The sequence below is a fragment of the Fistularia commersonii genome, chromosome 36, assembly GCF_037954325.1.
Source record: "Fistularia commersonii isolate RoL2024-O1a breed Wild chromosome 36, RoL_Fcom_v1.0, whole genome shotgun sequence".
In the NCBI taxonomy this organism is placed as follows: Eukaryota; Metazoa; Chordata; class Actinopteri; order Syngnathiformes; family Fistulariidae; genus Fistularia; species Fistularia commersonii.
Window position 1 is genome coordinate 4,201,341 of NC_141319.1, and position 14,009 is coordinate 4,215,349.

The window sequence follows — 14,009 nt, forward strand, 5'->3', positions numbered from 1 at the left end:
TGTATGCTTTTAACAGATTATATCATTGAACAATCAGACTGTTAATGCTCCTCTTTTGTTTACATCGTTCAAGAGTCTGGCAAACTCTTATATCTCTCTTTCTCCAGCCAACCATTTACAACGCATCCCTCTGTTTTCACAATAAAGAGAACCTCATTCTCAACGTGAAGGATCCATCTCGGCCCGACTGGGACTTTGCTCCGTGACGGAAGATAAATGATGACTTTTGCTGCGGATTGTGTGATTTTGTCACCCCCTCCCTGGTCTTCGATGCGGATACAAATTCAGTGAAACAAGTAGCCCCGGGCCCATTATTGGATTTTAACTCAGACGTGTAAAACGTCTGCGCCAAAGGCAATTATGAATCCGGTTGCCCGGGAGGAGAGGGGGTCGGGGGCACAAAATGTGAAGAGGGTTTATTTGTGCGCAAGAACTGCCAGTCCTGGTTACAGCGACTATAAGGAGAAGCGGCGTCGTAACAACCAGAATAATGACAATAACTCAAAGCAGCTGCCGTGCTTTTGACTGACTGTTATCGCCATCGCGGTGCAATATCACAAAACAATCTTGCTTCACGTCTCTGTATAAACTAGCTTGAAGGAAAATCTAAACCCGTTGCTGGATGATAAAATGACCTTGTGCAAGTGACTGCATGTTGCATGCAGAAAATGCACCACGTTTACAGCAGCGGAGACTCCCGAGTCGAAGTCCTTTTCCAAGCCGATGAAGGGATTTCCTGTGTTCGCTGCGTCCGGTGTGATAAATGAAAACGCTTTGAATGACCATCTAACTAGGGTTGAGTCCAATCTGCTGAAATGGACTCGGTTTTAGCTCATCATGTATAATTTGGAGACTTATGAATAAAGAAGAGGTGATGAAACCTGTGCAAAAAGATTGTCGGTATGAAAGGAACCAGGGATGTTGTCTGGTTTAGAGGAAAAAAAAAAAAATTCATTTGTCTTACACAGGTGGGCCGGGAGGAACAGGTCTGAGCCGCTCTCTAACAACTCCAAGGTGACGCGCAAAATAGAAATTTTTGAAATAAAACAGTTCCGAAAACCCAGCGGTCACGTTTATCTAGAGTTACTAAATTGTTCGGATTGTCGGGAGATAAACGGCCGTGGTTCAACGCAGGGATTTTCAAACAGTTAATACCGCAATCCCCGAAAGATGGGTCACCGGAGACTCGTATCCCCTCCGACATCCCCGGAAATCATTTCCGCTTACAAATGAATATTGATTTGCGGATTCATTTGAGATCATTTAATAAGCACAACAGGGGGACTTAAAAAGAGTTAATGAATAAAGGAAAAGATGCATTTTTCAGCTGCTTTTTCCTGTTCTGTTTCCCAAGACAGTGTCGAATTGTCCTTTCATTCAGTTACTTTGGTATTTTCTCAATGTGTTATTTTGTTCTTGCTCTCCACTAAATGTATCAGTTCCAACACAAGGGCCTTCCTGTGAGGAGCTTCCATTTTGACGCCTGTGTCTCTATATGACGTGGGAATGAAAAATTAAATGTTGTATGTGTGACTGAATAAAAACCCAAGTTAGCAAGTTAGCTGGACTGCAGCACAAATAACTATATTTTGAGCCTCATTTAGGTTTTATTCTTTCATCACAAATTCTGATGCGATGAATATGGATCGTCTATTTCAATAATTGTGTTTACAGAACGGAAAGTGGGCCCTCCGTTTTGAAAGTGATCAAATTATAATTTCATTCCACTGCAGTTAATTGGAGATGTGGTCGAGCATCCAGGTGCTGAATTTGAAATACTGTTCTCACCCCGAAAATCGGTTTTGAAAGCGCAAGGTCGCCTCAGCGCTTTCCCTCTCTCTGCTCCATAAACGCTGCCCGAAAAAAAAAGCGTCCGTGCATAAAATGGATAACAGAAACCTCTTTCAGAATCAAAATGTCGACAGGTAATTCAAATGTCGAGTGATATGTAATTAATTCTAATAAAGATATGGGGAAAAAAAGAACGATTAAACTGTGTGGAAAGAAAAATTGATGTGAAATAGACCGTTCGTGCAATAATGAAGTGATTCTGACGGGGAAGGGTGAGGATTATACGAAACTAAAAAGTAAAATATAAATTAAACATTCAAAAGTGAGGCTGCAATGTGCTATTTATAATCACTACATGCACTGTCTATGTATATTAATATACGGTTTTATAACACAGCAACATCCTATCTCTGTCTCATTTTGACTGACTGGATCCTGCCAACTATTTAGGGTGAGTTTTTTTTAGGAGAAATCCATCTGCATACATATTTGTTGGAGATTTCTGGTTGCAGGTTTTTTTTTTTTACCATTCTTTAGCAACATAATGGGAAGAAAGCAGGTGTCACAGGTCATCTGGGAGAATCAGACATGCGGCTAAATGGCCAAAAAAAACACCTGTAAAACCTTTTCAAAAGGTGAGGAAGGACAGACGATTTTTGCAAGAGCATCGCACGAGTTGGTTGTTATTCAGATGTGAAACTCTAATTTTGAGCAGTCCGTCTCTAAATTTAAAACCAACAATCACGTTCCTCTTAATTGTAATGCATCATTTGATTTAATATATGAAAGACAGTAATTATGGGAAAAATTGTCGCTACCGTCCAAGATGGTTTGGACTCAAAAAAACAGAATATATGGCGGGGGAGTGAGCAGACTGTTAAGTGAGGGAATCGATGCAGATCTGCTTTCCATGCTTGCAGCCCATCTTGGGAATCAGTTGCAGGATCTATTGTAAAAAAAAAATCGCATGTGATCGAGGGGGTGTTTAGTATTTGAATTTTCTTACAAGGAGAAATCGAGAAATCTGAGAATATCAGTCTTGGAATTAAAAAAAAAAAAAAAAGTGTGATATAGGAGTGCTATGAATTTGCTTGGTGCTTGATGGCAAAATACAGTCAAGATTTGGGGTGGGGTTGGTATTTTTTTGATGTCAAAAAGCTCATCTTAGTTTAATCGTTGTGGTTATTGTAGTATTCCGCAAGTACTGAATATATGTATTCGACAACTCGTCATTTTACACAAATTTATACAAACACATGCTTCCGACTCCAGTGCACCAGCAAAATTAAGATGCATTCTTACTCGCACTCAGGTGGAAAACGTTAAAAAAGGTAAGGCATCAGTTAATATCATATTATACTATTCCTAAAAATACACCAAAACATCCGGGTGATTGAGTTATTTTTTTTGAATGGGGATGAATTGGGGATGAGGCAACTTTTTACAAATCTTGACACCCTTGAAGTATCGAAGCTCACTGTTTTTTAGCCGGATTGGGTGAAGTTTTAACGTCTTGTTGTTATTATGAACCAGTGGTTGGGTTTCCAGCTCCGGAACAGAGGTGGGCAGTAATGCGCGAATCAGCCGGACGTCAGTGAGAAGAAGATGAAGTTTGTCCTTTCGGGCTTGCCGTAGATGTGACGACATCAACAAGCGACGAGCAACAATGGTAAGTGAGCAAGCAATTTTCTCTTCTCTTCTCGATCTTTTATTTCATGGTAAAAATATCATCCGTCGATAGAATATAACATAAAATTGGAAACGGTTGTATTAGTGTTATCGGATTCATTAAGCAAATCTAGCCGTTAATTGTGAAATCGCCATGTTGAATTATATAGAGTTGCATTAGCCGAATGCTAGTTGCGGTAGCTCACTTGTCAGTATTCGCCGAGCTTTTCTTCCACGATCGATTTAAGTTATTATGAGATTCATCTCGTCATTAGAGTTAATGTTTTCATGCCAAGATGTTTGTCGTGTTGTTCTAGGGTCAAAGCCAGAGCGGAGGTCACGGCCCGGGCGGAGGAAAGAAGGATGACAAGGTGAGAATGACAGCGCCAGTTAGCACATCTCGTAACCTGTTTGTTTATAATGTCGGGATAAGGGGACATCGCTTTAAGTCCATATTTTGGATTGTACAACAATCATGGCATCTGATTAGCAAGAACTATATTTCACACATGTTGTCTCATTCGGGTGAATGTGTTTTTGTTTTCGTTTTTACTACTTTCAGCCCACCGAAGATCAACCCATTTACACTGCATGCCACAGTTCTCCTTAAAATTTATGCCGCGATTATCAACTCCAAATTTTTTATTTGGGCGTTATGAAATTGAGTTTTATTCTTCATGGTGACAATATGTCTTGACGCCTGTTGCTGTTTTCAGGATAAGAAGAAGAAATACGAGCCACCCATTCCCACTAGAGTTGGGAAGAAGAAGAAGAAGACCAAGGGACCAGATGCTGCAAGCAAATTACCCTTGGGTAAGGAAACAAACAAAACTATATAGTTTAAAAACAATATATGTATTTCATCCCTCTTGGCGTGGCACCCACAAAGACTTCCGATTTCATCTGTCATCTGAGAGGATTTGAATTTTGTATTGTCATATGCCTGGAAATTCTTGCTTTGCTGTCTGAAGTGAGTGTCAGATAGTATGACATAGTGTTAGTTACGTAATATAAATAAATACTTAAAAATTAACTGACCTAGATGACCTGACCCTCAGAGACATATCATCCCTTTGTTTGTTAGCCAATCTGTTGTTGAATACAACTGTTAAATCCGTACAGTAATTCTGGTATTAAAAAATGTATCCGTCCCTTGTCCTTGAAATCCGCTTATAATAGAATTCGTATCATTGTCGCTTTTATAGCAGTGGTTGTTTTATGTGCCGACAACACAACATATCCAGTATTCTTACCTTTGACCTCCAATGACAGCTAGCAATGTGGAATCCACACTGTAACTGTCAAGACAGTGCTTTCTATACCATTAACTAATGTTAGGAGAGTATAAAATAAAGAAATAGGTCAAAGAAATGTTCAGGTTTGCGTGAAAAGCAGAAGTACGGGAAGTTGAAAACAGTACAACTGTGATTGGAGGTAATTGGTGTGTCCGTCTGTTTCCCAGTCACCCCTCACACTCAGTGCCGCCTGAAGCTCTTGAAGCAGGAGCGGATCAAGGACTACCTACTGATGGAGGAGGAGTTCATCAGAAACCAGGAGCAGATGAAACCCCTAGAGGAAAAACAGGAGGTCAGCCTTTGCCACACATTTTTGCATTTGGGGAAAATACAATAAATGCAGTCTCAAGGATCAATTTGATCAGTTTATAACTTATTTAACAAACTTTATAAACTTATAAATGTTACCTGTCTGAAAACCTTCAATAGACCTCTGGCTGCTGAGCTTATTATGAATCACTGGACTCCAGGCAAACGCTCAGTATAGGCCTAGCAGGTTCCCGAATCACCAGCGGCTCGCCAAGATGTATAACCCCAGTGTCGACCCTGTTTTAAGTACCTGTCTGTGTTGCTTAATTAAACTGCAACATCCAGCTCCAGCAGGATGGAGGGTGTCTGCTCCTGGCAACCGCCGATCCCAGATTGAGAGCCAATTATCCACAAAGCCTGCTCAATACAAGCAGAGCCAGCATGCAGTCACTGCACATTTCATTGTTATTCATTGTTGGGGGGGGGGTAGAAGTTCTACAACTTCTAGAATGGCTGCCTTTGGTGAGCTCAGCCCGACCTTGTCAGTGATGACAAGATTTATTGTACTATGTTGCTGTAACTAGTGTTATGTGTCTGGGCTTCCTGCTACCCCACAGGTGATACTAGCGCTTTTATATCGGCCGCAGTGTCGCATACTCTGGCCCCGTTGCAGCAAACTCCACCTGCCATCACTCGATCCCATTTTCACATGCTGTGACTCCAACCGGTTTCGTCAGATTAGCTCTATGACTCCCCATAAATTTGAGAGAAATAATTAGAGGCTGATTTATGCTACTGCGGTAAGTCCATGCAGCGGGATGCAGCATTGGTACACAATGAACAACAGGACATTTAATAATATTCTACTTTCTTCTACAAGCCCTGTTTCAGGGTGATAGTTTGAACATGAACTTTATTTTGCTTTCATTCTTGCATTATTCTTATTGTGTGTTTTTTTTGTTGTTGTTTTTTTTTTGTTATCCTCTACCACTACTTGATCGAGCTACATTTTACATTTTGAACATTCATAACACAACATTCACCAAGTATTTGGATGTTTTGCAGTATATGTTTGCTACCAAACCGAAATCAGTATTTTCTGCTATTTATTCATACTTGCAATGTGAGATGTCAAAGTATATAACAGTTAAATACAGTAAATAACAATAACAGCTAATGTTAGCATAGCAAGGGCTGGACAGACATGGTAAAATGTTTTAAAGATGGCGCTGTGCTCCTTTCATGCTGCCCGCTGAAGAATCAAGGCCGCAATAATGTTATTTTAACCATCAGTACATTCTCCAATCTTGTTTTGTTTTTGCCTCTTTTGCAGGAGGAGAGGTCCAAAGTGGATGACCTGCGGGGAACCCCCATGTCCGTCGGAACCCTGGAGGAAATTATCGACGACAACCATGCTATAGTTTCCACCTCGGTGGGATCGGAGCACTACGTTAGCATCTTGTCTTTTGTGGATAAAGATCTCCTGGAGCCGGGCTGCTCGGTCCTGCTCAACCATAAGGTAACGTCGGACGTATTCAAGGTGTCCTTTTACACGTTCATGTGTGTTTTAAAAGGATTCCAGACATTAGAAAGCAATGAATCAGGATTTGTGCGCCCCAGAAAGTTGAATTTTGATCTTTGTTAATTTCTGATATATGCTTGTGGCATAGGACCACAAAATGTGTCGTCATTCGTGACCCAAGCATTTGTCCCAACGTCAAACAGGTCCATGCTGTCATTGGGGTGTTGATGGATGACACTGACCCCCTGGTGACGGTGATGAAGGTGGAGAAGGCACCGCAAGAGACCTACGCTGACATCGGAGGCCTTGACAATCAGATCCAGGAAATCAAGGTATGACAAGTTATCCAGGCCCTGTTTTTTTGTCAAAACGCCATGAAGTTCAAGAGATAGAAACCAGCTTTAATGTTAGCAATGATAAAAGTGTGCGAACAAGGAAGCAAACCGCAGAGCCACTGGAGCCCCAAGCGAGCGAAGACACACATTTAATATCTTTCAGAAGAAATGCATTAGCGTTAACTTCCTCTCCGAGGGCACTGAGGACAACTCTGCCTCTGTTGTTTAATAGGAGTCGGTGGAGCTGCCTCTTACACATCCCGAGTACTACGAGGAAATGGGCATAAAGCCGCCCAAAGGTGTCATCCTCTATGGGCCCCCCGGGACAGGTGAGTAACATCATGTTCCTGAGTCCAAAACAGCCAATTTGATCTGTAAATTATACCATAAACGGCTAAGAGTGGGAAGCTTGTATTGTAGTCTTACTAAATTCCACGTTGAAATGTCTTCGCCTTCATTCAGTATCTCAACAACCGCCTCCAACAGATAAAACCCAGGAATGCCTGATATAATTGGAGTTCAGACTTAAATTTTCTTGTCAACCTCACCAACTAATGGCCGCCGTTTTGCCTGTTGTGTATGTAAGCCAAGGCACGCGTGTTATCGGCGTCGTTAACATGACAACGAAATAGACACGTGCACGATCACTGATCAACTGCACCCTTGGTACAATTTTAAAACACTCACACAGTTCCAAGCGGACATCAAAAAGGCATATTGTTTGACACGCCACCCACTGCAAGCAGTTGAGCGATCTACTTGGACGCTTCCAAATGTCTCGCCTCACCAAAAGCCCAGAACCTTTTCAGATGATGACAAATCTCTAACCATTGAAGGAAAGCCACACAGAGTAACTTCAGTATTTTTTTTTATTATCCAACAGCCTTGGTAGCGATGCCTGTTTTAAGGTCGGAAAGACCACTAAGTGTTTTGAGATGAGTTTAACTGAAAGGAAAGAAAGTGCGATGTTCCATTGCGTAACCCATTTTTTTGGGTTGAAATCATCGTACTCTGCTTTGTTGTATTTTTTCCCTTTTTTTTTTTTTTTATTTTATTTCAGAGCGACTTGATGTGTTCCTGTAACCACTTTCAAAGAGCCATTATGTTCTTAGAGCAGTCGGCGTTCCGTTGCCACTAATGGCACAACGTGTTTGGAAAAAAATAAAGAAAAAAGGCCGTTTATAACTCCGCAAATACTCACACACACTTTTTGATGCACTTTCTAGTTATAATAACTGCCACATTTAGACATGCGAATATAGAATTGCTCAATGAAACTCTGATTCGCATAACCCAAACCTTAACCACGGTTGACTGTTGTTTACACCATCTACACGTTTGTGCAGAAGTTACCTCGCAATTTAAATGTAAACAGACAATGAGGATAAGTGCGGTGATCTTTCTACTAAACATTAGATTAATGTTAATATCCTCAAATTAGTTAGTTGTCTTCCTGGTTATTATATTACTTCTGGGTGGCTTGATGCTATATGTCATACGCAGAAAAAATATTTTACTGAATTTCTCCGGTTCTCCGTGCACCAGGCAAGACGCTGCTGGCCAAGGCTGTGGCCAACCAGACGTCGGCCACCTTCCTGCGCGTGGTGGGCTCCGAGCTCATCCAGAAGTACCTGGGCGACGGGCCCAAGCTGGTGCGAGAGCTGTTCCGGGTGGCAGAAGAGCACGCGCCCTCCATCGTCTTCATCGATGAAATCGACGCCATCGGCACAAAGAGGTACTGTGGTGGCGGTTCGAAACCGTTTCTCGTTGCGATATTCCGAAAGGTATGAGGGCTTGAATATCAGCCCGGCTGCAGATGTATGGCCATTCACCCCCCGAACTTTATGTGGTACGGGCGGTCCTTGACTTATGTCGGAATTCCGTTCCTTATAGTGCAACGTAACATGATTTTCTGCGGAAGCTGGAACTCGCATACTGTACATGAGCACCTATGTAACTCATCTAGGTTGGTAAAATCATAATATAGGACTTAAACCCTGTACGGTAAAAGTATAAAAAAAAGGCTTCATCATGAAGGGCAAATAGTTTCTAAAAAAACAACACAAACAAAGGAAAGCTATTGCAGTACAATCCAATATGGCGCGCAATAGGCGAAAGTTGTCTTTCATTACTTCCTGGCGTGAAATTCGTTGTCAACGTCGCGAACATTGTACGTTGGGATGATGGAACGAGACTTTCTCAATAAATATATGGAAGATGGTGATGTAACCACGAAACACCATCAGTAAAGGATGTTATTAACCGTGGACTGATTTGATTCCCCGGAATTCACCGCCTGCACGTCTCAAGATCCCTGTCTTTTTAGGATAATACGTTCTTCTCTGTCTCATAACGCCTAAAAAAAACACAAAAAATCCATTGAAGCCGACCAATGCGCCATAGGAATTTGGATTTAGTGCATTTTCTTGAAAAGCAAACAGTCTCCACGCATCTCTGGAGGGATGATGGTCTTTATTTCACGATTTATTTATTTGTTTTTGTTTTTTTTTTTAAAGGAAGCATCTTTTGGCTTCAAGCTATCCCATAGAAAGGCAGCAGAGCCCGAGTGCCAGTTCTTCATCACACGTTACATTTGCACGTTTCAGACAGAACCATGACTAGTGAGCAGCCCAGTCAAGACTCGGAAGTGAGCACAGGGGAACTCTCTGTCCCCTGGCAAATGAATACAAAGGCGGGCTTCAACGGACACTTACTGAGCGGCGTGACCGAAAATCCATCCCGAAATCCCGTCCGTGTCCCGCAGGTATGACTCCAACTCTGGCGGCGAGAGGGAGATCCAGAGGACCATGTTGGAGCTGCTGAACCAGCTGGACGGCTTCGACTCGCGGGGCGACGTGAAAGTTATCATGGCCACCAATCGGATAGAAACCCTGGATCCAGCCCTCATCAGACCCGGTCAGTAAAAGCCGAAAAGTGAGACTAATCTGCCGAGTCACAAAGGAGAACCTTGTCTTTTAATTCTACTAAATGTTTGTTCCCATTCAGTATGTACTTAGACCTCTAATGTAAGTGTTGAGTTCTGTCTTAAGTCAGAAAACAGCCGCATTTGCAAAACACAAGTTTTTATACTACTATTAAAATGACTCATCGATTACAATGTCCCAGCAACGTGCGGCCGCGTGGAGGCATCTGGCAGACATTCACGGTTATTTGCTCTGGTTGCCCTCAGGGAGAATCGACCGCAAGATCGAGTTCCCGCTGCCTGACGAGAAGACCAAGAGGAGGATCTTCCAGATCCACACCAGTCGCATGACGGTCGCCGATGACGTCACCCTCGACGACCTCATCCTGGCCAAGGACGACCTGTCAGGAGCCGACATCAAGGTGGGGGAAAAGTCTGCGAACGGCGCTGCAAAGTGCCCTCGTGACACTTTTCTCAAGGTCTGTTTTAGGCAGACGGCGGTAAATAAGAGACAAGTCGACAGAATTAAGATTATCCCTCGGTTGATCTAATAATATCTGTATGAGTACATCATCTTAATACCGCCGTGGATTAGGCGTCATGCCAGAGTTGTCCTCAGAATGTGTGAACACGAGATGGAAGCCGTTCGGACATGAATAATTCCACTCTGTGTTTAAAGAAGAAGAAAAAGGAAAAACTCTTAAATCCTTCATTAAGTCAGAAAAGAATTTACATTTTTAGTCTGATAACTAACTGCCCTCTGCTGCCCTCCGGTGGAAGATCGCAGAACGACACTCTGCATCTTCCAAACAAAAATAAAGGACAGTCTTGTAACACATGACCGCCCTAAATACAGTAATTCCATTACAATTACAAAACAAACAATTATGTGCTTATTGTCTGTTAGCGCGGTGGATCATCCCTGCACTTTTATGACCGGTTCATTCTTCATTTACAACTCTGAGGTCATGGATAACAATATCTTACTTTTCGATTTTATAAAGTCAATTTTTTTTTCTTTTTATATTGAAGTCCTCTTAACCTTTACCCCACCGCTGTTGCTGTACCTGTGTGTTATCACTCTCGTATTGTGTTGTGAGTCATCTCTGATACGAGGCTAAGCCAAAAGTAAGGTTTAAGTTTCTATGTTATGGTTACAATTACGTGACAAGTCCAGTATAGGTTTTCTAATGTATTGGGAAATCAATTATAGTGATTCTTAGCAATACAGTTGCTTGCTGACCCAAATATAGGTGGTTTCAAATGGTCACAAAGCTGCAGCTGGTTTACATTTCGAACCTCGATTTATTTAGAGTGTGAGAAACGCCCGCGAGATCATCCTCACCCGTGCTCCCCCATCGTTTATTTCCTCCACTTGGCCCTTGCAAACTAGATTACAGGAGGTTCAACTTTATTGTCATTATATATAGGGCAACGAAATGCAATTTAGCATCTCGCATCTTCAGCAAAAAAAAAGTAGCAGGTGCAGATATGGCAAATAAATCAACATTATGTACATGGTATATTATGTCAGTGATTTACAGATCGGGTACTATGAACATTACCTACATGGATATGAATTAAATGTAGACTGGATCCATGGGGCATAATTTACAGGTAGAAATGCACAGATAATAAATTATGCTATATAAAATACAGTTGAAATGGACATTAAATCAATAAATATGGACAGTAGCTGCCTAGGGTTACTAAACTAGCGTAGCGTTAACAAAGTGTGTCGTCGCAGTTCTTTTCACTCCTAATGGAGATCCCATACAATCAACAGGCCACCAGAAAGCTCAACACGCGGCTTGTGTAATGAGACAAACAATACGCATTGTTTTCCTCGGTCTCAGAGCCACGACGAGCGTTCCCCGCACTCTCCCGCGTCGGCACAATAGCACGCCTCTCTCCGTTCGCCGAAGCGCTCATCAGAATTCCCTCCCTCGCTCTTGTCTCGCAGGCCATCTGCACAGAGGCGGGCCTCATGGCGCTGCGGGAGCGCCGCATGAAAGTCACCAACGAAGACTTCAAGAAGTCAAAGGAAAACGTCTTGTACAAGAAGCAGGAGGGCACGCCGGAGGGCCTGTACCTCTAACCTTCAAACTCCACCGTGTTCCTCCCGGCCCACCTTTAAAATATCTTAGCGCCGTGTGAACTAGTGAGGGGTATCGCAGCTGAGTTGCACCTCTTCACAGAGAGAGAGAGAGAGAGAGAGAGAGAGAGAGAGAGAGAGTTTTTGATATATTTTGTGCATGTCATGTTTGCCTCCCCCATCCCTTCCCACTCTCCTCACGCCATTACATGTTTAGAAACGTTAATAAAATAACAAAAAAAAAAAATCTGTTAAAAAAAAATGTGGCAATCTTGTATCGTTGTCGCTCCCAAATACCGATTTGTCTAAGTGGTCTTGTCATTTTAAATGCCTTTTTATTGTCGTCTACACACTTCTGGATCTTGTGATTCTTAACGTAACTGAACCCACACCCTCTGCCACAGACACAATAGTTTGCACCAATATATATCTTTTTTTTTTTTTTCTTTTTCGTTCCACATACTACCTGTGGATGACATCCCTGCCACGCCAAAGAAAGGCAAAGGAACAGCTCGTCCTCTCCCACACGAGTGGCGTTCTTCGATAATTACCAGAATATCGCAGGTGACTCCCCTGTGTGGCGGTGACAGGACTCGTACAATTAATTCTCGGGTTTTGAGAGCGCGCAGAGTCATTTTGCTAGACCATCAATTCAAGAGGCCGGATAATTTCTTCGGGGCGTGCGTCGGCACACGTCCGCCGTCATCAATGATTTGAATTTCTCCCGTTTTAAATTAAAAAAGTCTATATCATGGCATAGCAAAATCCAGCCAAGCTGCCCTTGCTGCAGTGTGACACACGGGGGGAAAAGGCGGCAGTGATTTAATTCCCCTTGATGTGATGCCATGTGTAACTCTGTGCTCAGCAGAAAGCAGGGCCCACCGTGCAGCAAGCATCCAGCCTCTTTACAGGGCCATCGCTGGTCTCGAGTGGCTACTGCTGCTGCAGCCCCCCTCTTTGGAAGCGGTCCTTATTAAATCAGTCACGCATTTCCACTGCAGCTCGCATATCGAGGTGCATTCAGCGGACGGGACAAAGAAGGGGGGAGAAAAAAAAATCCCACTTCAATCAACTGTGGTGTGTTTTGCAGAAGAGGCGGAAAGTTCTAGTGTTCTGATGAGGTATGGCTCTGGGTTTGGTTTATCTTGCATCCTCTGACCTGTTCAATCCCCAATACTGCTCACTCATCACTTACGCAGATTACACTCAAATTATTATTACTTTCCCCCCAACCTCAAAAAAAAAGGCTTTCCAAACAAAGAATTACACACGTTAATACGTTGCTGCCATGCAGAACGGTTTTAATAAATTAACTGAAAGCACATCGAATGAGAACTTTTAAACTCAAAATCGACAAGCTTGGCCTAAAGCATGCATGTTTAGAATGAATCATGCACTTTTCTTAAATTTGTGTCTTTCCACGTTATTTTCAGGTGGAATCTATTTTCCCCTTCGAGGGACCTCAGTAAGGTGGCAATTTTCATTCACCGTATGGGAGATAATCAAACAATAACCCCCCCACCCGTCAGTGGCTGATGAATATCTGGGTTACAGGGGTAGAAAAGAAAAAAAAAGGCCGCAATTAAAATGAATGTGCTTCTGCAAATGAATCCTCCCCTGACATAGATTATGATATTATTATATTCAGTTTTTATTTAATCAGCTCAGGAAAGGAGACAATTTATTTTAATGGTCGAATGCTTTGATTTCTGCCGGGAATTCAATTAGTGTGTGTTCAGTGATTGCACCTGTGCAGAGGCCCCACTTTGTGACACACACACACATTTTGGTGTGTGTGTGTGTGACAAGTGGGATCTATTCAGCGTCACCGCCTGTCCTGGTGCAGCGCTCCTATTTGGCCACGAAGTGGCGCTTCTGAAAAATCGCTGAGGCAGGTCAGCCAGGCGAAATCCCACTTGTCTTGCAGCTAGTGTTGACTCCAAGCTGCTATACTAGCCGGTTTGCGATATTATCAGCGAAGTGTGTCGCGCATAAGGCTAAAGGTTTGTCAATTCAAGCGACCACGATTCGTGTGATACTGTTAATAAGTCGAGACCAGCATTAGAAATTAAACAGAAAACAGACACGGTTCATGGTAGATTTCGCGTACACAGCCCCGCTAGCCAATGGT

General features: G+C 42.6%; 1 protein-coding gene across 1 annotated transcript; it reads left to right on the forward strand.

Moving 5' to 3' along the window:
* Positions 1 to 3,391: 3,391 nt before the first annotated feature.
* Positions 3,392 to 12,019, forward strand: LOC147213391 (26S proteasome regulatory subunit 4). Its single transcript, XM_086142980.1, has 11 exons — positions 3,392 to 3,460; positions 3,777 to 3,830; positions 4,176 to 4,272; positions 4,922 to 5,046; positions 6,337 to 6,522; positions 6,729 to 6,857; positions 7,093 to 7,189; positions 8,406 to 8,595; positions 9,625 to 9,776; positions 10,051 to 10,205; positions 11,747 to 12,019. The coding sequence occupies exons 1-11, from the start codon at positions 3,458 to 3,460 to the stop codon at positions 11,879 to 11,881; spliced, it is 1,323 nt and encodes a 440-aa protein (XP_085999106.1). The 5' UTR covers positions 3,392 to 3,457; the 3' UTR covers positions 11,882 to 12,019.
* The last annotated feature ends 1,990 nt before the right edge of the window (positions 12,020 to 14,009 follow it).